The sequence below is a fragment of the Anser anser genome (assembly GCF_964211835.1).
Source record: "Anser anser genome assembly, chromosome: 1".
NCBI lineage: Eukaryota > Metazoa > Chordata > Aves > Anseriformes > Anatidae > Anser > Anser anser.
Genome location: NC_139720.1, coordinates 46255373 through 46281748, shown reverse-complemented (window position 1 = coordinate 46281748; position 26376 = coordinate 46255373). Strand labels below are relative to the sequence as shown.

The 26376-nt window shown below is 39.1% G+C and overlaps 1 protein-coding gene and 1 long non-coding RNA gene across 6 annotated transcripts in view; both read right to left on the bottom strand.

Annotated features, from left to right (window-relative positions):
- The window catches only part of ANKS1B (ankyrin repeat and sterile alpha motif domain containing 1B), a 440891-nt gene extending 429458 nt beyond the window's left edge, over positions 1-11433 (bottom strand). For all 5 annotated transcript variants that reach the window (XM_083852386.1, XM_083852391.1, XM_083852392.1 and 2 more), the window contains exon 1: positions 10977-11433. In XM_083852386.1, the coding sequence (XP_083708512.1) occupies positions 10977-11110 (134 nt within the window). In that variant the 5' untranslated portion in view covers positions 11111-11433. The remainder of the gene's footprint in view (positions 1-10976) is intronic.
- Positions 11434-11739: 306 nt separating this feature from the next.
- Positions 11740-26247, bottom strand: LOC310892666. The gene is made up of 3 exons (XR_014578298.1): positions 23917-26247; positions 19632-19804; positions 11740-15374 (listed from the first exon to the last, which is right to left on the bottom strand). It is a non-coding gene; the product is annotated as an uncharacterized lncRNA (long non-coding RNA).
- Between the last annotated feature and the right edge of the window lie 129 nt (positions 26248-26376).

The following is a 26376-nucleotide window of genomic DNA, read 5'->3' as shown; positions in this document are numbered from 1 at the left end:
ACATTGTCTCTTTATCCTGCTGAATATAACTCCTCTTTGCTCTGTTCCTTGTATCTTGACTCCTAAATTTGCCTCTTTCACTTCTCACCAGTGCTAATCTCCACAGTCAACCAGTCTCAATTCTTATACCCATTTCTTTTATGAAACATATCTAGCATTTGAACCCCTCCCCTTTATTTATTTATTTTTTTTAAATACAACCTACTTGCCCAAACACTCCAAATCAAGTCTGTCTTTCTCCCTGCCTATCTGCTAGGCACATCTCCACCCAGAACACATGCCTATTCCATGCTTTTGCAGGCTCCATTTTCTACTTACGTCATGACTATTAGGCTTTCCAAATCAAGACTTACATAGTCTACATGAAAATAAAAACAGAAGGAATAGATTTCACCACTGTGACAGCCAAACAACAGATTTGTAACATACACATATACTATAAAACACATGCTTTATTTCTGTATTCAACATATTTGGTCCTGCGAAAATGTACTTGTGCACATTACGTGAGAAGAGCCCTAACAGATCATTAGACCACTTGGTTATGCAAGATACTGCTCTGCAATAAATGTGCACAAAACAGGAAGAAGAGTGATTGCAAATTACTTATGAGCATAATCTGACAAATTAGCTATACAGATGACAAGGAGGATATGGAAGTGGATAAATAATTACTTGAGAAAATTGAAAACTAAAAATAAGTGTAAATTATGTGTGTTTTTTTTTAGGAAACCTTACCAACAACTTAATTGAGATTCTGGGGTCAAACTGCTAATACTAATATGCTGGGGTTTTTAATCTGCAAAAATAACCTAGATACACAGATTCACTCCTTGTATCTAGTGGCATCTAAAAATGACCTGGATAAGTCAGTAAGTAAACATGGAAGACCTTAAACTCACAGTTAAGTCTCAGAACTGTCAGTAACAAACACACTGGAAAGTTACTTCACAAAGGTTTGAAATTCAGGGAACATGTAGATGGAAAATAGCTATTCAAGCAGATATTCCCAATTCTCATTTATAAGATTTATTTTTATTATTATTTTACCTTCTCTAAAAGGCATGTCTTTACAGGATATTTATACTGGGACACTATAAATACTGTACAACTTAAAACTGTTTCAGCATTTCTCTAAGATACGAAGGGTTCGGAAAGAAACAATCTCACACCAATCACACCATTCTTACAAGAGAAAAAAAAGTTATTAATGAGCAAACTCAAAGACTAAATACAATACAGATGTTTTTTGTAGTGACTAATGTCATGGGAGAAAAAAAAATTTAAAAAAATGTCCATCTCAAGCATAAGAGAGTAAGTAGAAAAGGAATAATTTAGACAAAGCAAAATTGGGCCCACACTAGGAAAGAGATTCTAAATGATCCCCTAGTGAACTCAAAATCCTTCCACCAAATCACTGAATGCAGCCAGTGAGGAAATTCATTCTTCCTAATACACCACCTTTCTAACTCCAGTCTCCTTTCTCTCAAAAGTGTAGGAAGAATACAGAAGACAATTCTTAAAAGAATTAAAGATGCAGTGGGATGGTGTTGTAAATTTCACTGCCATCGAGTATTCAGACTCCAAAAGTAAAGAAAAGGGCTTACAGCAACAGGGTGCAAGGGTAATTTAAGGTCAACAAATCATGATACTTTGGAGCTGGTATGTTACACAGGCTGTGATATGATATGACAGAAAAAGTAAGGCTCGCAAGGACCATTCACTCTCTCAAAGTAAGGCCAACGAGGTAAGGCTGCCCCAGAACTTCTTGAGCTTAGATTTCTCCAGGGACAGAGATTCCACAAAAGTCTATGAACAACCTTCCCCAGGATTTGACCACCCACTTATTTAAAAAATTAGTCCTACTGTCTAACTAGAATTTCGTATGTGGCAGCTGCTGTCTGTTGCTTCTTGTCCTGCCACTACACACATCCAAGAATTCCAGCCCATCTTCTCACCCTTCTACTTGGTAGGTGAAGGCAGCACTAAGATCAACCACTAGCCTTCCCATCTTCACACAGGACAACTGGAATTCTCTCAGCCTCTCATTGTGCATCATGTGCACCAGCCCACAGTAATGTTGCCAGTCTTCTGCTGTTTATCTTTCTCATCTGGAGAATCCACATACTCCACCACCTATGGGACTATACCTGAATATGGGGGATAATAACTTCCTTCATCTCGCCACCTACACCCTTCCTAGCACAGCCTATATGTGTTTGGCTGACCTTGGCTGTGAAGGCTCACTGCTGACTCATGTTCAACTTCTTGTTCACTATCACCTACAGATCCTTTCCTGTAATGTTGTTTTCTGTCCACTTGGTCCCTGGCCTATAGGGGAGCAAGATGTTATTCACTTCTAGCTGCAGGACTTCACACTGGCTTTAGCTGAACTTCATGAGGCTCCAATCAGCCCATTTCTCTAACCTGACCAAGTCCCTCAGTAGCAGGTCATCTCATGATGCCCCCAAGTTTGGTAGTATCTACAAAACTGGTGTACCTCCATTGTAATCAATTTCTGGCCCTTAAATCCTGAGGAAAATCTGTAGTAGACACCAGCAGTGAGAGTTTGCACTGTTGATCACAACCCTGCAAGCCATGAAGTCCAGCCAACTTTCCAACCATCTTATTATCCTCTTATTCAATCCATAGCTCACCATTTGGTCTGAAAGAGACTGCTCTAAAGTCAAGTTAAACAACATTCATGGTGTTTCCCTCATCTACAAAGGCAGTCAGCTCATTGTAGAGAGCAATTAAGGTTGATCAGGCACAATCTGAGTTTGGTAAATCCATGCTGGCTGTTTCCAATCACCTTGTCCTTCATGTGCCTGGAAATGGTTTCCATGATGTTAGTTATGCTCTATAATTTTCTGTAGAAGAGAGATTAGGCTGATGTGCCCAGAGTCTCTTTCTTGCCCTTTTTGAAGAAGGCCATGACATTTTCCTTTTCCAGTTTTCAGAAATTTCATATGATTGACCTTTCAGTAGCCTCACAGCAACATTGGTTAACACCCTCGGACATAACACATCTTGGACAACACATTCCATTGAATTTAAGTGTTATTCTGGCCTTCCTCTTCCATGTTTCTTTGCCATACAAATTTTGCTGCTAAGCTCAAGAACTTGGAAAGTTAAACTTTACCACCAAAAAACACGGCAGAAAAGGGAGTGAGTGCTTTGCCTTTTCTTTGTCCTTTGTCATTATGTCTCCTGCCCTACTGAGCAGTTGGTCCACTTTTCTTTTGCTGCCAGTGTATTTGATTTTGCCCTTCCCATCCCTCACTAGTTTCAACTCTTGCTAAGCTTTTTCTAGTTCCATCCCTACACACATGGTGCATCTGTAACAAACCTTTTTAAGTATCTTTCATGTATGTCTAACTTCAACCATCTAGCACTTGATTCTGACCCTAGATCACATAATCTTTTGATTTTCTCTACATTACTTAATGCCTACTACTATGTACAAATTTAACAAAATCAACTATAAAATATGGAGAGAAATTCTGTGTTGTTTGTTTTAAAACTTAGCTATTTAAGTGGTCATTTATACATACATTCCACATAAACCTTCTAATAGAATTGCCCTTTTTCTGTTCTTCACTGAAATGTTTTACCCACGAAAAATATTTAAATCAGGGATGCGGCCCAGTTTGAAATAAAATCACTCTATGTCTACTTCAGGGTGAAGTAAATCATTCTGCTCCCTAACTATACTGACTAGATCTCCATTAGCTGTAACCGGAACTTGGACACCTACCACAGACATCAGCACCTATAGAAACATATCTACCACTGGGTGTTTTAAACAGGAACTATATTGCACTCAAGATGTCGTTTCTTCTTTCCTTAGAAAATGTACGTGCACTAGATCGGAAACTGTAAAATTATTTTAATAAAAGCACAACCTCATGGAATTAAATCTCTCAGAACCTCTTATATTAGATAGATATACATTATTAGAAATTCAAAGATGTTAAATTAGGTACAGAAGAGTTGTTATATCACTTCTTAAATGCAAAATGAACATATTGAAAATACTGTCATCAGGAAAAAGTAATTAAAAAGTAATAAAAGTCTTCACATAAAGGCTATGAAGTTCAAACAAAATGTATTCCCTACTTCCCAAAAGGATCTATGTACATGAAAATGTCATATCAGTAGGCAGGAATTAACACCACTCATTATGTCTTACGCATTTAACATAAGAAGCTGTCAAAATATTTTATCTTGAAGTAATAAAAATGATTAGGATGTGTACTCTGATTGGAAGTGGCCAACAGAAAAATCCCATAGCAGAAGGGAATTCTGCAGCTGTGGAACTTGTGTATATGCCATTTCCCCAGCCAAGCAGGCTAAGCTTGCTGGAGGAAAGGGAGTGAAATTGTACTCTGAACAATATTGTCTCTTAAGGATTGTATACCAGTAGCGTGAATTAAAGCAGTTTATAGGATGCTTCAACTAGTGCTATTGTCAGGGCAATAAAAATGGCCTATAGAGCTATAAGAAGAGAATTTAGCTGTAGAATTTTAAAAACATGGATATGTTCTTCTCGGTCACCAGTGCAGTTACTGTAAAAATGATTGTCCTAAAAGCATCTGCATTTGCTCATCATAACATTTCCAACCTTGACAAGTCACAAGATAGCAGACCTTTCAGATTACATCATTCTTCATTGTTCTATTTCATTTATTTCCCCTCTTAGTTCTCGTAACACACCACCACTTAAAATTAGTAAAGTCATTTAAAAATGTATAATGCAGCATTAATTCTATTGAATCACCAAACTACTAACATCATCGATGTCAGACAAAAGGGAAAACAAGATGGTGTGCAAAATACATTTTTATGGTCCACTGAAGATTTAGACATTCACCACCTCCTAAAGAATTGTTTTAGTAGTATTCTTTTTAGATACTTCAGCTTTTCTTCCTCCTTTCCACTCCCCACTTTCTCCTTAAACTGTTTGTAAATTTTTTCTTATTAGTCTTCCCTGACCCCATCATAATCTCCATCGGTCCTCCCAGCACTACTACATCCCATATCATTCTCTCTATGGGCAGATATGACCACAGTAGATTTTACAGTAGATCTGCAGTTCTCATTTATTTATTTATTTATTTATTTATTTATTTTACATTTGGTCCAACGTTTTTTAGAAAATTAGTAGAATGTAAAATTTAACAGCACTCAGAAAATAAGATGTGAAATGAAAAGTGAGAAATTTATGGACAGAGATTGACTACAGAGCTGTGAATGCAGGGGCATGTTGAGCTCTTAGTGAAAATTCATTACACAAACTTTGTGAATTGACTTGCCCTTAACAATAAGATTTCTACCAGATGTCCTGAAAACTGTCCATATTGCTATCTTTACTTATTGTAAATATTTCAAACTTATGAAGAAATTTAAGGAACTTTATAAATAAAGTCTAGTCTAAACATTGATTGAAAACATTTATCAGATATAAGAATAAAAATAAGTCTAAGAAAGATAGAAAATAACAAAATTAAGGTTACATTGTAGCAGAAGCCCATACATTTGAAAGGGCATACATGCAGAATCAAGGCAGCAATCAACTATCATTGAACACCGTATACTGAACACCATAAATTAAGCGCTGTAGTGGTTATTAATTTGCATTTCATACTGAAAGACAAAAGGAAGAAAAAATGAAATCTGTTACAAAGAAGGTAATTTGGGAATCTGGAAATGCTGGTTTGTGCTTGGGACACCACTACAAAAACTAGTATGTATTAATTAAAAAAAGTGTAACTAAAATTAGAAATAAGCATAGACTAAATGAATGCCCCATTGACCTATATGTAACAAATACTTGCCAGTTTGCTATCAGCACTGATTATCTGGAATAAATACCTTTTAACTTAGAAGCAAGACTAAAACTGAACTCAGAAGTATGTGAGCCCAGGAACCTGCTGCAGCAACCCTCATATAATAGAATCTCTATAAAAATCAACCAAAGAATTTTTTTTCTCTTCCTTCAAACAATGTTATTTGCAATGAAGAACAGAACTAGTGCCTCTATTTTTGTTGATAAGGGATCCTTTTGTTATTTAAATTAAAATGTGAAAAAAGGCTGTTAATCTTTTAACCAAAGCTTTGTAAAATATTTTAATTTTAACATACTTTTTGCTCTACAAGCTGTTCTTAAGTGTGATCTGATTTGTCACAGGAAGTTGAGTGAATCGCAGGGCTCTGCATAAGGATAGAAGTAGATTTGTGTGGTTCTCAGCATGCACCAGGGCCATCAGGCTAAACTGTGGCTTTGCTGCGAGCAAGACACTGCTCTGAGAAACAGATGAGGAAACAGATTGTGACTCGCAGACTGACAATCTGCTTGCTGGGTTTCTTATACTTTAGAGAAGAAATATCTTGGGCCAGGCATATATGTGGCGTATTTGCACTAAGTTAGGATGAGCAAAGAATGGAGCCATTCCCCACCACCTCCTGCCAAGTGGAGAAGGGGAAAAAACAGCTCCATGCAGGCTGCTCCGCCCGCCCATGCTGTGTAATGGCAGGAGCCAACAAAGAGCAAAAATGGGCCAACTCACCCTTCCCTACTGCTCCATGCCAGTTCACATAGTAATTCATAATCTATCCCTTAGTCCTGCAAAAAATCCAAAGCTCCTTTAAAATGCAGAGTTTAAAAAGACTACGGATTAGTATTTAATCAAGAACTAACCATTTTATTTAGGCTATAACATACTAGTTGGGCAAAAAGGGTTGTACGTGACTGCATATGGCAAAATGATATAAGGTCTCTGAGATCTATGAAAACTTTAAAGTTGTTTTTTTGTTTGTTTGTTTGTTTTTTACTAAAACACTTTGAAAGAAACTAAGTCTGTCTCTACCTAGCAATGAAAAACCTGTTGGTCAATAAAACAATGTTATGTGTACGTGTATAATCAAACAAAGATATGGAAAAAAATACTAGTTTATTTAGAAACACTTTAATACTTTTACTTAATGTGTTAAGTCAATTAATGTACATTTAAGGGCTTGGGATACTGAATGATAGATTGTTAGAGGGACAGCAGGATTTCATTCAAATTTTTAGGTTTATACTGGAGTAACATTAAAGACAGTGAAATAATTTTTAAAAAAACAGTGAAAATTCCTCCTATTTATTTCCAATCAAATCCCTAAAAAACTTTTTTTGAAGAAGAAGAATTTTGAAACATAGTTAATATATTAATGCATGACAATTCCAGGAAGTGGAATCTCCGAGGAAAGAGAGAAAAGAAAATTACCTTGCTTTTTGGCCTTCTAAACTCTGAACAGTTTTTGAGGTGTCTCAAAATATTCTTGTTTCATAGGTAAAGAACAGATCCCAGCCCTGCACTACTGAGCTTGGTTGGAAACTGTAGCCCACACAGAGGTGTGCAATTCAACCTCAGATGTCCTAGAGTCTAGCTGCATCTCCAAAGGGCACAAGTCTTCGTTAAGTCCATCAGTCCTTGCAGATGACTCAGAAACCCACGCGTATCTAAAGTACAACTAAATAGGTAGGTTTAAGCAACTAAATTATTCTCTGTCATCTGTTCCCTGAGGATTATACTTGAAGTAGTATGTTACCATGCCTTATGTGAGGAATTCACCCTCACTGTGCAATCTTTACATTCCAGAGCAAAGAACGAAGATTGAGGTAAGGGGCCACAAACTGATCTGGGGCCTTGCAGCACATCTCCTGAAGTGCTATACCGTCCACACAGTCAAACACAACAGGTTTGTTGTCATTCCTTCAGATAAACCAATTAGGGCATGAAGTCTTACACAGCAGCCATTATAGATATCTGGGTGCCTATGACCTCTTAATTAAGCATATACCGTTTTTATGCACTTTGCACATACTGTGATTTAAGCATGTGTTAAGTCCTCACAGGAACTCATTCTTATATCTGTTTGTGTGCTTAACTAGGCTTGCTGAACTGTGTTGTTTCCTGAACTGCCATAATTTAGTATAATGATTTTTAAGTTAGAAGCCTGCCCTTTAAACAACAGATAATTTACTACACAATTAGCATCAATGAATATGTTCAACTAGAAAATAACCATGCAGAGGCTTGCCCTGTTTTTTCCCTCAAGTGCCATAAAAGGTGCTGAGTCAGAAAAAAAGTTATAAAAATGTAAATAGAAGATCAGAGTTCAGGTAGTTTGTTCCTTGTTTCAGATAACAATCAATGTGCATCTGTCAATTCATGAATATTAAATTTCATTCACAAGGTACATAATTCCTGCAAAGCAAATTTCCACAAAGAAACGCACCAGGCCGTGGAAGGTTCAGCCACATCAACTGAGTTTTGTTCTTAGAAGAAAGGGAAGATGAACTGCTACTTAGACCAATACATCAGGCACAGTATTAGTCCACCTGCATGCTGACAGATTTGAACTCTCCCAGTCTAATGCTAGGAACAGCATTGCCAGAAGGAGAAACAAACAACGTGTGCCTTTCTGGGGTACCATTTCAGGAACTCAATGACAACTATAGTGAAACGCTAGAAGACACTATCAAACACAATATCTCCTAAAGAGTGTACAAAAAGAAGAAAAATATGTCCCCATATTTTTTTCTTATCACTTTCTCTTCATCATAACTTTCAAAAGCACTTCTGGAAAACCAATTTTCAGTCTAATAAACTGTATGCAAAAAACACAAGCATAGCTATTTGTAAAGCTACTGCAATCATTTTTCTATTAAGAAATCTTCAGATTCCCCCCCGTCCTCAAGTTCAAACTTTTATATTATGCTCCTCTAAAACTTATTTTCAGTGAGTGTTGTTCTCCTAAAGAGGGTCTAGATGTTAGTACGACTCCCTTTCAATACCTCCTATTGTTTCCATGTGTCCTGTACCAAGACACAATCCTACCTCTTTGACTTAATCTTGCATGTCATTATGGACCTAACCTATGGTTACTGGCATCTGCTCAGTCACATAACTTCTCCAGTAAAGGTGAACTAAAATACCTAGCACATATACCTCTTTCTGGAAAGCATGTTCTATAGCTACATAGTAGCTGCTTCTTTGAGCATTTCTGGTGAAGTCAATGAAATTGTTAAGATTCCCTCTAAACAGCATTATGTTCAATAGCATGTTACATTGTGAAATGTTTACACATCTAACCACTACTGACTTCTTTTTAAATGTATTGAATCAACTTCTTTAAAATAGGAAACATTTTAGCAACTGTGTGCTAAATATTTGCTTTTGATTTTTGAAGCTATGTTTACAGAAGCCATAAAAATCCTTTATACCACTAGAAAGAAACAGCATAAATAAAACAATGTGAGTTTTACTTTACTTCGTTTTAAGTTGAGTGCCCTTCCAGAAGAGAAAAAAAAAAAAAAAAAAGCATTTGAGTTTACAATGTGAAATACTTCGATTCTGAGTGGCCAACAATTACTACCACCACACATCTGTATATACAAAACATGTGGTTAATGGGTTCTGTATACACAAAGTATAACACTTGTTTAATAAAAAAGAGAAAAACACAAGCAAAGACATTCCCTCTGGATATACGGAACTTGTGATATACAACATGAAAGTAATAGTGCAAGAACATAGCACAGGTGCTAGCCCTGAAGAAACTCACTACACAAATCACGCGGTAGAACCAGATTATAAATGGCTAATCACTGTACTAAAGTGAACTTCACTCTATTACCAAAAATGGTCATCACTTTTTTAAAAAGCCTTATATTTTAAATTAAACCAATTATCTGGCATATCCCCTGCTAAGCAACACATGCAAGTACAGCACAAAAAGCAATTGCACGCTGTGTTTTGATTTTGGTCAATGGGCTAGTAATTAAACAATAGTTCAATAAGTAATTGAATTGGAGCACCACAGAAGTTTGGTAAACTATGAATATGTGGACTGTTGTTGTTTACAGCACTAAAAACATCCTCAAAATAAAAAGACTTTATAATAGAATTTACACAACTAAAATTTGGACAGTTACATGAAATATCCTCTGATAGGGAATACTGAAATAATATAAATATAGTGACTAGGATGTACTGGCAATAGAATCAAAAATACATTTTCATTTAAGCGGTTTCCATTTCTCCAGGCCTTTTCCTTCTTTCACAAATAAATAAATAAATAGACTTAACAATCGATTCAAGTTCTAGGTCAACAGTGTGTCTGTTCATTTTGTCATCTCCTGCTACGGCTAGTGTGGTATTCACCACTAGCACTTGGCTGCGTGCTGCAGACCTCTCTGAACACTGCCAAATGTCATAAATGCCTGAGATCATGCTCTTGGGAGTATGATGAAACTTCACACCAGAGCCGTGCTGTAGATTGTCTGAGACATGACATGGTTCAAGTTAAGTCCTTCCACCAGCACGGCCAGTAACCCAGTTTCACTCCGCTAAATCCAGGTACCTTGAAAGTAATCCTGCTATTACCTAACCTGCTCCCTAAGTTTTACGCCTCTGTCTGGCTCGATGATCTCTCAGAGGAAAGATTCCCCGTCTTTGTTGTGTAGGCTCATTACTATGGCATGCCTAATTTCTTCTGCAAGTGAGGGTAGCAACTGTGGGTGAGGGGGGAAGCTACGGCTTTCCACACCAAATTTTCCACATGCAACGCCTTTTCTGTGATTAACCCGTGATTAAAAGTAGTAATTTGGAGATGAGATACCAAAGGTGAGCGGTTAATATATCGTGCATGTTAGCCTGGCCATAGACATACAAGTTCTGCACCGCCGCTAGTAACAGAATGAACAAGTACCTCACTGACGCATTGAAGGCAAGAAATTCAGAACCGCCGTGTTAATAAAATGCCTGCCTGCGACTTTAAACACAGACACTCTCGTACTCGGCTAGAGAGTGAACCATTTATTGTCACTACCAGGATACAGGGGTGGGAATGGAGATGAGAGGGGCGATGGTGATGGTGAGGAAGAGGAGGTGAATACACCAGCGCCTGACGGGGAATGGTGCCCCTACCTCAGCAAGCTGGATAAGGGAATAGCTCCAGATCCACTGCCCAGGATCCCTCCTTTCCTCCCAGACAGGAGTTTCTCCACCAGAGCCACATTCCCCGTGCGAGCAGCCTCCAGCAGCTCCTGGTCCTTGCCCATGGCCAGGGACCGGGGGCGGCCCCCGCTCTCCACAGCGCGGCTCCGCTCGCCCCACAGCCCTGCCTCGGCGCGGCGCGGAGATTCCTGCAGTCCCCTCCACACCAGCGGGAGCAGCGGCGGGAGGGAGGGAGGGAAGGAGAAGGAGGAGGAGGAGGAGAATCACCTCCTCCTGCTTTCACTGGATCGCTCCTGGGTGGAGTGCGGGAGGGAAGGAGGGAGGAGGGCGGCTCTTCATCGGCCTCGCTCCCTCCCCGGGCACCCCGGCCTGCAGGGACAGCCTCGGCCCCCCGCGCCTGAGGCGGGCCGGGGTGCGGTGGGGCGGGTGGGGGGGCAGCGCCCTGACGGGGGGCGGCGGGGCGGGCCGGGGGGGCGGTTGCTGGGGAGACGCGGCCGGCGCGCTCCCGGGGGCTGCTCCCTCCCGTCCCTCCCTCCGCCCGCCCCGCCCAACGGCAGGCTCCGGCCGTTGGCGGCCGTTAGGGCTGCGCCGCCATCGGGCCCGTGAGGGGAGGGAGGGAGCGGGGAAAGGACCGGGGTCTGTCAGCCGCAGGGGTGCCCCCGGGGAGCTCCGGGGAGGTGGCGCCGCCTGGCGCTGCGCAAGGGGAAAGGGAGGGCGGGCGGGGCGGGCCGCCGCCAGGGCGGGGGGCGAGGCGGCGCTGAGGGGACGTGAGGGGAGGCGGCCGGCATCGCGGGGCTAGCCCGGAGCGGCTTCGTTCCGTAGGGTGAGCAGAAAGGCAGTGCCGGGCCCCGTCGGCGTGAGGTGTCGGCTCGGCGAGCGGGGCAAGCGGGGCTGCCGACGGGGGTCAGTCAGGTGGGGGACCGCAGCGCTGTGGTGGTGCGAGGGGTGAGCCCCGCACCACCCGGTGTCCCGGTATCCGAGGTGTCCTGTCAGCCTGCCCCTCGTTCTGGGACGGGTTTCAGACCCGCAGCCTCGTCAATTGCATGGCTTTCTGGCAACAAAATGAATCACGCTCACAGCTTTTGGTTGTTACAAGCTAAGCTGGCCAACCCATAAGCACATCCTTGTTTAATGCACAGCTTGATGCTGTGCGTACACAAAAAGTCCCATTACAGCCCCATGGCCCTGTTTAAGTTTAGCACTTTGTGTAGGTAGCACCAGAGGTACAACAGGCAAAGAAGTTAAGACCCCATGCTGTTCCCCCACTGATTTCAATAGCATTCTCCCATTAACTGTACTCGCAAGATGTAAAACACAGCAATGGCAAAATAGCATTGTGGCAGGCAGGATTTTAATGTTATGTTTTCAGAGTGAGTGTTAATTACTTCAGTTCTATAGTACCTTCAAGTCAATAGAAAGATCCATGTTGATTTCACAAATAATTGGTTTTAGTCCTTGTCAGCAAAAGTTGAACAGATGTTTTCATGCTTTTTTTTTTACCTAATGAAACTATTTTAATCTTTCAAATAGAAAAAAATATATATATATACATATATATATCATCACAGAGACCTATCTTTCCAATATAGTTGTCCACAGCAACAAAACAACATAAAATATCTTTTACCTAGTTTGGCGTTTTCAGAATGTGAAACTGTCTTCTGCAATGTTGTCAACAGGACACGTAATTGAGCACTGACATAAAATTATTAGGTACAGAGACTCTATAACTATGGCCTTTCTGATTGAAACAGTCTGATATAAATAGCAATTGTAAGGTCTGATTCTGTGATCACAAGTGTTTCATTAAAGTTTGTTTTTGAATAAATAAATGCATAATCACATGAGTTTGGATTTACGGCTTAAGTCCTTAGTCACAGCAGAGTCCCAGTGGAAAACCGATGTAAAGCTGAAATAAAAAGTTCTGTATCTTGTTATCAGCCACTTGAGTTCATTAGTTAGCTCCAAAAAGGCTGGCCATAAACTAAGAATACTCCAGCTTTCTGTTCTGAAGGTTCGCGATGTCCTTTGTTGGAGTAGCCATAATTTCCCTTTATTTCTGCCTTGCATTTGATTTTGTATACAGTCTCATTCATCACCTGATAAATACCTTCTCACGTGTTTCTTCTGTATATGTGGCTTGGATAAGCTTCTTGATGTTTGCTGAGAGCCTGAAGAGGTGCCAGTATTCTGTGAAGAGCTAACTGTAAGGCAGGGGTATGTGTGTAAACCTGCACATTAGTGAACAATTAGATTAGAAGCAGATACTAGGGAAAACTCAGTTTTTAAAGAATTTGGATTGTTTATGTGGTTGGATCAGCAGATGGCAAATATGACTCAGTATAAACGTTACATAATTCTTCTTGGGAAAATAAAATCTCAAGACTGTGCTCTAATTGAAAAGATCATCCAGAAAGCTGTGGAAGAACAGTATGGAGAATCAGGATAGAAATATCAATGGAGCAGATGCATGCAGTAGCCAGCAAATTCAGGACGGTTTTATGAATGTAGCAAGGCTCAAAACATACCCCAGTAAACCCATCAGCCCAACAAAATGGCAAATTCCAAACAGAAGGTTTGGTTTAATTAGCAAGTGGAGCAGAAAACATTTATTCTACTAATCTGAAAAAATAAAAAGGAATTTAGGCAGCACTATTTAATGGAAGGGTTAAACATGGATAAATTCTGAAGGCTACTGAAGCCAAGAATTCAGAACATGGGTTGGTCTGTATCCAGAGATGAAATCAGTAGTGGACTGTAGTAAGAAAAAAAAAAGAGGTACTGAGACTGAGTTGAATGTAAATGGTCGAACCTGTTAGGTGGACTCCTTTGTGTTTTTACATGTCCTACATTCGTTGTTCCTGGTAATACCAGAATGACACCATGGACAGTATTCACCATCACACACACCCCAAATATGATAAATAGGCATGGAATGATGAAACATCTTTATGACTTGCAGTAGTTAGAAATGAGAAAGATAATTTGTAAAACAGCCAAAAGATCTTTCAAAAGCATTATATGGCTTCCGAGCAGTGCTGTTCTATACCACAGCAGAATTTTGATTTTATGATTTTAGTATTTGCAAAGACATTTCAAGTTATGACCACTGCAGCTGTCAGTGCTTAAGTGGCATCACACCTTCAATCTTAAAAATTCGCTTAACACAACATATGCCTTACCTTCTGTTTTCTTCCATTTTCTAAAATACCACAGAAAGCAGTTAGCCTACCTAGAAATTCCTTAATGGGTTTGTTATTTGAAAGGGCTGGGATTGACTATAATAAGCAGAGACTTTCCTTAATGTTTTTACAATGCAACTACCACATGGCTTTGTTCTCATTTCAGGGTGACAACTTCTTGATTTCCTCCTCCTGCAGCCTCCCATTCGTACAGCAAATTAAATGGGTGTTTTCTAAAATTCTCTGTCTTTCTCCTCTATTTTCAAGCAGGAGCATGGAAGAGATATGAAAAACTGAGTTGCAAATATTGGAAAAAAAAAAACAAAACAAAACAAAAAAACGACTGTGGTATTAAAAATAGCTGTGTAGAATTGCAAATGCTAACATCATATTTCAGGACTGCCTGTTGTTAATTCTCTCGTGTAAGGATGAGAAAGTCTTAGAACCCTATACAAATTGTGATGGATGTTTTGAGAGAGCTCAAAATGCTGGAATAAGACATCAGATCAATTTGGCAATAAAAAACAAATAGGTATTAAATAAGCCCAATTATTTTTATCATTATTATATGCCCACAGTAGACTGGGGACAAGAGCTGCAAAAGTACCCTAGAGAAAGAGGTATTTCTCATACACTGCCTAGGTGGCGAGGCTCTTTTAGGCTTGATAGTGTCTGTTGGTCTTTCCAGTACATACATTGTGTTAAAATCGTGAATGTCAATCAACCACAACTACCTTTCTGTGTGCGGTGCTCATCTAGCAGATATCTAAACATCAGGCTTGGCTAAGTCCAAAGCTGGGGTCCTGGGAGCAGGTCTGAGCTCTTGGGGCCAGGTGCAGATGTGTGTCGTGTCCCTGTTCCCTGCCAGGGTGGAACCAAGATAGGCTGCCCAGGGAAGTGGTTCAGTCACCATCCCTGGAGATCTTTAAAAGACATTTAGATTTAGAGCTTTGTGATACGGTTTAGTGGAGGACTTGTTAGCGTAAGGTCAGAGGTTGGACTGGGTGATCTTGGAGGTCTCTTCCAACCTAGATGATTCTGTGATTCTGTGAGATGCACATCTGCCTTCTTCTGATGGCCCCGCTCAGCAATCGGCTTTAGTTTAGACATCCAGGCCACAATATTTATATGCAGCTTGGTTCGGGTTGCTCCACTGAAAGGTTAGAAGGACTTACATCCTCTTCCCCTGGAAAAGAAAACAGAAACGGAGGGTACTAAACATGACTTACAAGGAATATAAAAACTCGAAGGTGCTGTGGTTCCAAAAGGGAGCACGATCACTTGGACTCATCAGATCAAGTAGCAGCTGAAGTAACACGTAAGTCATTGTTGAAGACTTGGCCCCAACAGTCAGCTGACTATACAATTCTGACTAGATCATACTTTCTGTAAGCAATTATTTGCTTTGAGGCACATTGTCATGGTGTAAATTTGTAATGGAAAAGATCATGCAAGGAGACGGTCCCTTTCTTAGTGACTGTGCACAGCTGCAAGATGCTGTCTGAGCACTTGCACTGACTGATCCCACTGCGTCGCTCTCTTGGGGTTGGGAACACACTGGAGAAGAGCAAGAAATTAAACCATTATTCTGTCACCCAGGCACTGACCTGCGGAATCATCTGAACGTAGCACGGGAAGCGTGCCGCTTTCCCCAGCGGGCTGTGATATCCCACTGCCTGAAAGTCGAAGGTGCGCGCAGGCTGCGGGTTGTGTCTGCCCCGGAGAGCCGAGCCTCCAGGAAGCAGCGCTGGGATAGCTCTGACAGTAAGTCAATGCCTGCCGTGCCCTCGCCAGTGCAACTGCGATTTTGCTGGGATGATAACTGCTAAGATTAACTAGCATATCTATACATTTCTTTACATGTATTTGTTGTGTGACAGCAGGTGGGATTAGCAGTATAATTATTCATCCAATCCTTCTGCTCTGATGTAGGTTTCCATCAGTTTGCTATCAAAATATGCCTAAGACTTCTTCATGCATTAGAGAGAAATGCAGAATGAAATGTGAATACAAGTAGGTAAGAGCAGCATGCTGATTAGATGCCCCAAACCAGCGTATGCTGACAGTTACAATACAGTACTAAAGCTCTGCCTGTAAAGCTTGCTGAAATAAAAATAGCTCGTTTCTACCTTTGATACACTGCAACCTCTTTCTGACTTGAAAATATTTCTCCCTTCTTGTCTTTTAAGATATGTATAGCATTGCCAACACATCAGATTTTGACTTCTTGAAAGATTATAAATCTCTGATGAAGCATGCTAGCAATGAGAGACAGAGACTGGAAGCACAGGCAGATGTTAAAAGTGTGTGCAAATATTATCCCTGGCCCTTGAACAGGAGTATACAGGGGGGCTGGTGCACTCTAAGGCAATAGCATAGCTAGAGGTATTCTGACAATGATTTCCATTCTATTTGTGGCTCTACTAATAGTAATTAGTATATAGGAATACATAGGAAATCACTCAAGAGTAACAGAAATGACCGGGGAAGTTGTAGATGCCCCATCCCTGGAAGTGTTCAAGGCCAGGCTGGATGGGGCTCTGGGCAGCCTGGTCTGGTGGGAGGTGTCCCTGCCCATGGCAGGGGGCTGGAACTGAGTGATCCTTAAGGTTCCTTCCAACCCAAACCATTCTGTGATTCTATAAATGGCTGAGCAAACACTAGTTCATCATACATCCTTCAGGCATAGTTATGCTCGTGGGTACACATTTTGATGACCAATAAGGCAGAATGTATTTGAACTTCCAGCTGTGCTTCTCCACAATACGCGGCTTCTGACCTCACTGGTCCAAAAGTGGAAATGAATCATGCATATAGAAGAAAACAGAATAAATTTAGTTAATGATTTGGGAAGACTTGGACCTGTCTATAGGTATTTAAAACGTATAAATGTCAGACTGAGAGCTGGGAAGTAATAGGTTGGTACAACTAAGAATAACAGTTGTATACCTAATGATAAACATTTGAAAGGAGAAATACAAAGTTAGACAAGTTATTGTTAATGTTGTAGTGGAAATTAACATGGAATCAAATTAGCACAATGCTTTTTTTTTTCCCTCAAAAATCAAATGGATATAGGACTGTCAAATACACAAGAACAATCTTCCACTAATTCTCTTACTAGCTGTAATTTACCAAATCATTGCAGTTTCTAATTTTGATAGTTATCCTTAACAGAAATGATGCAGCAAGCTAACTTTGTACTGGGCTCTTGGGTCTGGCTAGTTGTTTTTGTTTTGTTTTGGTTTTGTTTGTTTGTTTGTTTTTAAATGAACATAACTATTTCCAATGAAAGAAGTTTTTGTCATTTTAACTTCTTCTGGCCCTTCTTCACACGCCAGATCCAAGGGATCAACTGGCATTACAGTGCCATAAGAAGAGGTTTTTTTTAAACATATCAATAAATAAAAACAGCTTGCCTGGACCAGATTCATTTCCCAAAGAGTCTGGTGGAACCTCAAATCTAAAACTCATGCAATGAAAAACTGTGAGGTGCAAACTTTTGTATAAATTGGCCTCGGTGTTAGAAGAGAGGAAGGTAGTGAATGTCATACTAATAACTTTCTAAGAGCTTGAAGAGGGGTTTGGAGAACCAGGGTCTGATCTCTGTGCCTGGCAAACGGATAACATCTGGTTACATACTGTGATGAAGATCCAGTACAGCTTTTCGAAAAGCTAGTCATGTCTCACTCATCTGTCGGAGTTCTTTGAAGGAGTCAAAGAGCATACAGAAAATGGCAATTCAATCAATAGATTGTATTTGGATTTCTAAAAAGCCAGTTTTCACAGTGGTGAGAGGTTGTCGGGACAGCTATGCAGAGGTCTCCCCTAGGACTTGCACTGTCCAACAAACTCATAGTCTCAGAAGAGAGTATAAAGCAAGTACCAAAGTCTGCTAGTGAAACAAAAAATTGCAGAATAAAATTGCTTTCATAAAACTGAGTATGAAAGGCAACGTCATGTCATTGTTCTAGTAGAAAGCAAACAGGAATTGGAATTCAACATTGACAAAAGAAAGTAATAATTTCTCTGTTGTGATGTAAGAGGGAGATTTTGGATTCCCTTTTTTAGAGTTCCAAAACTGCTATTGCATCTCCAGAATTTCATATTGATGTGGGACGCCAGTTGAAAATGCCAGTTTAATGCTACATGGTAATTAAAACGGCAAATAAAATTGTTGGGAATTATTAGGAAAGGAATTAAGCATCATTATGGCAACCTATAAAACCATTGTGTTAGATCTGTCTCAAAAAGATTTTATCAGAAGCAGGACACACTAAAGGATAAGAGGTGCAACCAGATGTACAGTACAGCCTTTGTGTAGCCTAAATAGATGAGGCCACCTTAGCTTTAAAAAGGTTGATCAAGGAGAGGTATAATAGCAGCATATAAAATCTCAAGTGGTAAGGAAAGGGAAAAAATATAAAACCAGTACCCATTATTTTTTCCTAAACAAGAACTAGGGAAACAGTGAAAAATTCAGGGGACAGGCTTAAAACACATTAATGTATTCCTTTCATTCAAACATTTCAATTTAGAATAGGCTTAGGGTTGCTTTGCATTATGCTCGACTGCATACACTTTTACTCTGATAAATCACCTTTTAGAACAGAGACTGATGCATGCACACCGGTGCTAACACAGCACAAGCAATAGCTGTATAAGCTTTGCTCATCATCTTGCTAACAGATCTGTCATGACTGAGGATACTGCCCTGCGTAAGAATGAGGCTTAATGTCTTATGGAAATTTAAATACACAGCGTATTGCTTACTATATTTTTGTACAGTATATATATACAACCGCAAAGTCAGTCTGATGTTAAGGCTGCTTCTCCTATCTGCCCAGAAGAACAGTTAATACCAAGTTTGACAGAGATGATGATTTTGGGAAGCTGATACTTCACTTGCAGCACAAAATTAGGGCCCCTAATGTTTTATTCAGTTAGCCCAACAGTGAAAAGGCTCTTCATTGTTAATTACTTCTCCAAGTCCCACAAAACAACATTCTAGAGTGTTTATTGAAATTTGAAAGCTAGTCCTGTACTGCCTAAGGAAGAAAGTTATTGTTTTTTGCATGAGAGGACATGGTTATGCAGTGAATTTCTAAATCTCATTTATCTCTTGTGTAACTGGATTAGGGAGGAAAATATTAGCATGAGTAATTTGTTTGCTAATGTGACAACTCTCTCATTCTCAGCCTTCAGACAATACAATAGATTTTGGTCAAAAATAATAATTGGTAAAGTTTCTGGCTAAAACAGCCAATTCATTTGATTTATGCCTTATTTATCTGAACTGAAGGTGACTATCGACCCCAAGCAAAAAAAGCACTACTAATTTTAATTCAGCAGCTGAGTTAAAGCTAAGAGCTCAGGGGCAGAAACATACACAAAAAATATCAAATGTAAGATAAATGTTTAAAGAACACAAAGGCATATTTACCTAGACCTAGTAGCAAAGTTAGTGGAGAGGATTACAGGAATACCAGCGTATCCACAACACTCTTCTTAGTGGAGCTGATTCAGCAAAATGCATTTAGGATTTAATCTGTGGATCCTTTTCCATAGGAAGAAAAGGGGCACGGCTATACATGATAGATGTTTTACTTCCATATTCTGTCAAGAGGATAGAGAGTACAGAGACACACTCTGCTGTGGATATGAAAACAGGCTGACATCGTTGTAGAAAAGCATGCAATAATTAATGCAATGTAATCTTTAATCAAATAATTAGGTATAAGACAAATCAAAGCAATTTAATATAACACAAATATTTTTAGATCCTCACCTCTCCCCCCCCCCCCCCCAAAAAAAAAAAAGGTTCAGCATAAGGAGTGTGTATGAATGTATTTAAAAGCAGGGTGAATAATTAAAGTAGGAAAATTCTTCAGTCACATAAATCTGATAACTGCTGTGATGGTTTAGTGGAGGACTTGTTAGTGTTAGGTCAGAGGTTGGACTCGGTGATCTTGAAGGTCTCTTCCAAACTAGATGATTCTGTGAAATCTTTTACTTTTTTTTTCTCCATTCACATGTGAACCTGTCAAGCACTATATAATTTCTTGAAAATAAGTTTTGCTATGTCAAATTTGTGAGCTTGTGGCACTACTATTTCATCACATAATTCCTTTTTACGGTGAAGAAGCCACCATAAAACAATTGTAAAATTGAAACAGCAAAATACAGAACTGCCCGGTTTTATTTTGATGCTAGCATTTCATCAAACTATTGCTTCTGTGAGCAATACCCCAGTGAAGACTGACCCTGCATTAGTCTAAGACCTTTCTATGGTCTAGTTTGTTTCCCCTCACCTTCTCCCTCTCCCTTATTTTAGCAAGGAAACGATTCAGCTTTAATGTATAAGCTGAGTCAGCTTCTTTTGTTTCATGTAGGACTGCTTTTACATCAAATCATCTATCCCACTCATTTTGAATCTTTTGGTACTTTTATAACACTCATACCACCTGTTTTAGTAATCAGCATGTCTTCATTTCTTGCCTATTTCTTTCTTGCTACAATCAAGGTTTAAACTCCCTTCATAAAAATTGTCTGTTTTCTACTTTCTTATCTTCTATAGTATCACTCCATATTTCTCACAGGGAAGATTACTCTGTTAGGATGGCTGTAGCGTACATCATGCTTAGGATACATTCGAGTTACAGCTCTGCCTCATCCTTTTTAAGTATGTGCTGCTTCAGTTACCTTTGTCCAGTAAGAACACTTCGCCTCCACTGCTTCTGAGTCTCAGATCCTTCTGGCTGGCCCATTTCCCGTGGATCTAAGGAACTGTGCTGTAGGTGAGCTCTTGGAAACACTACCTGATATAGTGGAGGCTCCTTTTATCCTAAGTCTCACTTTAGGTAGTTTATACCAATTAGCATAAGTTTCCAAGTGTCCACAAAGCGAAGGGACATCAGCGAAGTGGGAAACTATGGCAGTGATACTCTAATGGCAGCATTTAGCAGTTAGTAGCCAGCTAGTATGTACATTACGGTGTTGCTCCACATAAAAGTTTCTATCACCACATGGAAAAAACAAACAAAAACCATTACTGCTTATAAATCACTAACACTGCTAGGTACAGCCCTTGCTTTTGACTGCAGCACCCTGGACATAAAGGCAATCACAATGACCTTAAGGATGACAACAATTCAGCTGGATAGTAACAATTTTTCTTATAAAAGTTACTCAGAATTTGCTCTAATGTATTGTTTTCTCTGCACTTATTTCAAACACTCTTTTCCTCCCCTCTTCTGACAGCAGTGACTTACAGGAGCTGAACAGAGTGCACGTTTTGCATAATGGCAAAGAAAAAGAGAAACTGCATTGTCTGTTTCCACTGCAATATTTTCTTGAGCCCCATTTCACAGGGTCTTTTAAAATCTTCTTAATGTTATGACTGAAGGAATACTTTCCTGTGGTATAAGCTGAAGATACTTCTGATAATTGCAAAGGAAGATTTACGGGCCTCAGCATTCAGGTCATGAACTCTCTCAGATATCCCTTCAGATGAATATGAGTTGGGAACTTTTAACTTGCAATTTTTCTTGAGAGTTACTTGTTGCCAGCTGTTAGTGATTTAGGAGGACTTAGGATGCAGTTAAAGCAAACAGCTCTGATGCTGCTTTAAAGAATTTATCAATGACTGTTTGCAACTGACCATATTTCTTGCATTACTCCTGGATAAGTAACGAAATGCTGGGGATTTTATTATAATTTTTTAAGAAAGCTACTGTACTCAAGAAGTATGTAAATAGATTTTTTTTGGTGACTGTTTTCTAGCACAGACATTGAATCTTGTTTTAGATGTAAATGATTTTTCAGGAATTTTCCTGTTAAGTTTGAGCAGAGGTGCCTCATTTCTACACCAAATTCAGTTCAGATTAAGTGGCTGTGATTATGTTGTTTTCCAGTATATTGACAAATTTTGCAACATGTTCTACCATGTGGCATTGCAGCATGACACCTTAAAAACAAACAAACAACAACAAAAAAAACACAACTCTCCATCATACCTATCTTGAACTGCAGTCTCTTACTTAAAATTAAAAAAAAATAAAATAAAATAAATTAAAAAAAAAGAAAAAGAAAAAAAAAAAAAGAAAAAAAAAGTGGAAGGAACAAACCACATTAAGATTCCAGTGGAATGAAAAGACATCTGCTTGCTATGTTATTTTTTCCAACTATCTGACAAAAATAAAGCAGCCCCATTCCTACAGTAAATTTTATATAGATTGCTTTTCTCTCTGCTTAGTCATTCTGCCTGTATGTTTTTTGGAAAGCTGAACAGGATATAAAAAGACATGACTCCAGATCACACACTACAGTGTTAATATAAACTATCTTGTTAGATTACCATCTGGTGAAGGCATTTGTAAGGGATTATATATGGTTATTCCCCCAAAACACAGAAAAACTTTTCTATATGCTCCATTTACTAAAAATGAATAAATAAAATCAGAGGTTTTCTACTTAGCAAGATAATTGAATAAACTGAAAATGTCAAGGTAGAGTTGTTCATCTGCACAATCCTACGAAAAATAGAAAAAAAAAATCCAAACTTTCTATTTTAACAAAAAATGTTGAAGCACTATAAACACAATAAATATTTTAATATGAAAGGCAAAAAATGCACAAGATTATGTTTTTATAATTTAAATCTAAAAAGAAGAAATAAAATCTTTAAGCGTTCAGGCAGTTCATATGGCTTATTTAAAGAAGAAAACATGAATATGCCATAAAGAAGTCAGTAGAAACAAAGAATATCTAAATTAAAAGTGAAAAAAGCCTGACTTAAAAATCATGCTATGAAATTAATCATCAAAAGTTTATAATATCTCCAAATGTGTATCCTGACATTTTCTAGTTTAATGAGATTGTTCATGAGCCGAGAAACAAAGCAGATTGGTTCCCAGAAGGAAATGAAGCTACAAGTGACTTCTTGGACTGCCATCTAGCGGTAGCTGGGTGAGGGCAGACCTGCTCACCATGTTTTGTTCCTGTTTATAAGGAGAATGAATGAATAATTCGGAATTCTGAGAGCTGTTAAGCACTATTTTTCCTTATTAGTAAAACAATAGTTACTAGTGCAATGTAATTACACTGTAAAATTTATGACAGTTGTACTTTCCATGGTAATGGCTTACTGAGGTTTGGAGACAATGTGAAGACATCTAGGCTTGTTCCAGAGTCTCACTCATTATTCAGCCCTCAGCAGTTCGCACTACCACTTCTGAAGTACTCATCTGTGCATACGTCTACCTGATGTTTGAGATGCTTACCAACCATCCAGCTTGAGTCAAGTCATGGTGGTTTCAAACCTACCCTAGCCTAGAAGAACTGCATTAACCAGTTCATGCATCCCCATGCTACCTGCTTACTATCACAGAAGACACAGCATTAGTCCTTATCCCACACACTATGCAAGGCAGTCAGCATTTTCAGAAGCTCCTTGCCTAGTTGTGGTGCAACTTATTTTTATGTCCAAACTTACGCCCTCAGAAATTCTTAAACGAAGCAAGATTTAGCACTGGAATTACAGGGGAAAAGCTTTAGGAAATGCAGGTACTCCACTTCTGCTGGTGTTAAACAGAGTGACAGCAACAGAAAAGGAGGTGATAGCAAAGAAACAACAAAATAGAGATGCTTTCATGTAACTGGTTAGGCGTGGTTTGGGCAGTGATGCATAAAAACCAAAATGACCTTTTAACAAAGTTAATAATGTTTACCTATTTAAGTAGCTGGCAATGTGATAGAGTTCTCTCTTTGGAGTGCAGAAGCTTCCCCTTCCTTTGGGTAGGAACACAGGCTATTAGGAGAGTTCAGTTGGTTTTTGAAGATTCACTCACTCCTGCAGTTTGTTTCAGCTAGCAAAGTCATGTGGCATGCTTGAAAGATGTTCTATAGTATTTGAGAAGCTGCAAGTTGCAAAAAAGTCTTTTGTAAATCTTCAGAGTGTTCCAAAAATACCTCTTTCATAATTTTGATTTTTCATATCCAAAATCCACACTAGCCAATAAGCAAAGATTTTAGTTAGTAGCCAGACAATGTAAAGATAAAATGCCAAATCCTTCCTTACACTCATGCAGAAGTTTAAACTGCTTGAAGCTTGTGAAGTGGCAACAGGTTTGGTCCTGTACTTACACTGAGGAGACAATCAAATTTTAAAAAATCACTTAAAATTCAAAAGAAAAAATAAAAAAGAAAAAAGAAAAAATAATTTTAGAATTATGAGATTTTAAAATTTAAGTTCTTCCATAAGAATGCTAAAAAATACATAGTAACAACTGTGACCAAACAACTCCTATTTATTATTAAGATTGATGCTTTCTATTAATTGCATTGAGAAATAGTTCTGTTCCTCCAGCAAAAGATCATGTTGGCAACCTTTCCCTATACATTCTTCGCATCACCTACTACTGATTCACCTGATCTTTGTGCTGCTCATCCTGTCACGTTCCATGTGGTTAATAAGTAACAGAAAATCAGGAGGTACATTGCCACAAAACTAAACAGAGTGCACCTCAGTGCAAATTGTCTGCACCGTTAGAAGCCATGTGTTTGCCTCCACACATTGCACAGCTGAAGCACATCTCCAAAGCCTGCTAGGAGGTTCACAAAGTTAGGTATCTTAACTGAGGCAATGGGGCTGCTGTTCAAAAGCTGTCAGCTGAAGTGAAATGGTACAGGTTGGAAGAGAAAAAGATAAGATTGTATCACAGTGCTGCTGAAAAGCTCATTTCCCTACTGGGAAGGATGAATTAGTGGATTTCTCAGCAAGTACCCACTCTGTTGCTACTTGACATATTAGCAAAGTCATTTTCAGTTCCTACAACAGATAAAGAGACATTGGTTTAAATCAATACCTGAATCAGAATCCAAAGTACTCTCCAAAGTTCACAGATATCAACAGTGAGCTTAAAATCTACTTCAAGCATTTTGTGATCAATGCTTTTAGAACTTGACCAATAAAAGAACATTTTTATACAGAAACTGCTTTCTCCATCTTTACTTACCCCAAATCTGGTCACTTGGAACTGTTTACTTCTGCAATACATTGGCATGTTTTGTACTCTTGGAATTGTAGATGCTTGATAGAAGTTTTTACCTTGATCATCACGTTCCTCTTACATTTATTGTGACTAAGGGTAACCATCACCACATCAGGCTTAGGAAATGTTCTGCAGCTAGCAATTATCCTTTAGAGATCAATTATGATTCCCACTTAAGCCTCTAAATCAATTCCTAGGGGAGACAGCTTATGGATAAACAGACATAGCTAATGGGACCAGGGAAAATGGATGCAGGCATGGAAAAAAAATTCAGTTCCCTCCCAGCCAGTGCCATGGTTCTTTCTAACAATGGCCACAGTGGGCTTAATCCAAGGACAGGAAAAGCTACTGGCGTGAAGCAGGAACAGGGACGTCAGAGAACAGCTAGGATCTACACACCACTGCCTCTCCAACAGGTATTTTATAAGTAATTCTGTAAGGCATATAACAATTTAAAATTGGTGCTTATCGGTATGTTAAGAGTTAATGTAAAAACTAGGACAAAGCTTGCCAAATGATTCGATGACTTTTCTTGAGAAAGTGCATGGCCTTTTCAAGGTGAGCTAGCTTGACACACTATTAGACTTTAGAACAGTGTTTCTAAATAAGTTGAATGAGTGTTAGGCTAACATGTAGACCAGTTTAAATTTCCACAGAAAATGTAAAATAAAACTTGGTAACAGTTTGCCTGTAAACCTTCTGGAGTCAGTTTTCTGCACACATTGAAGTTCTCCAAACTGTTCCCTACCGTTCTTTGCAGAATAAAAGGCCACGATTCATTTAAGAGGCTCTACCAATGGTACAAATCTCACATGTATGAGTTAAGGAGGTTACAAACACTAGCAGAGCTCCGAGAATGAATTAAATCTTTTTATTTAGTCCAAGGACTTCTAATCACTATTTTTTGGGATAACCTACTAAGGCTTAGTTTAAAATCATTCTTTTGGACATGAATAAACTCTCTCTCCCTTTGTACTTTTTCAACAGCAAAACTCATTTCAGAGTGACACAGTAGTGCACAGTGACATTCTCAGTAGTGCCAAATCCACAAGCAAACATACACCTCTATATGAGGATATATAGAGCATAATATGAGCATATTATGCTCATTGCTACAAAACTGCCCTGAAGAGAAAT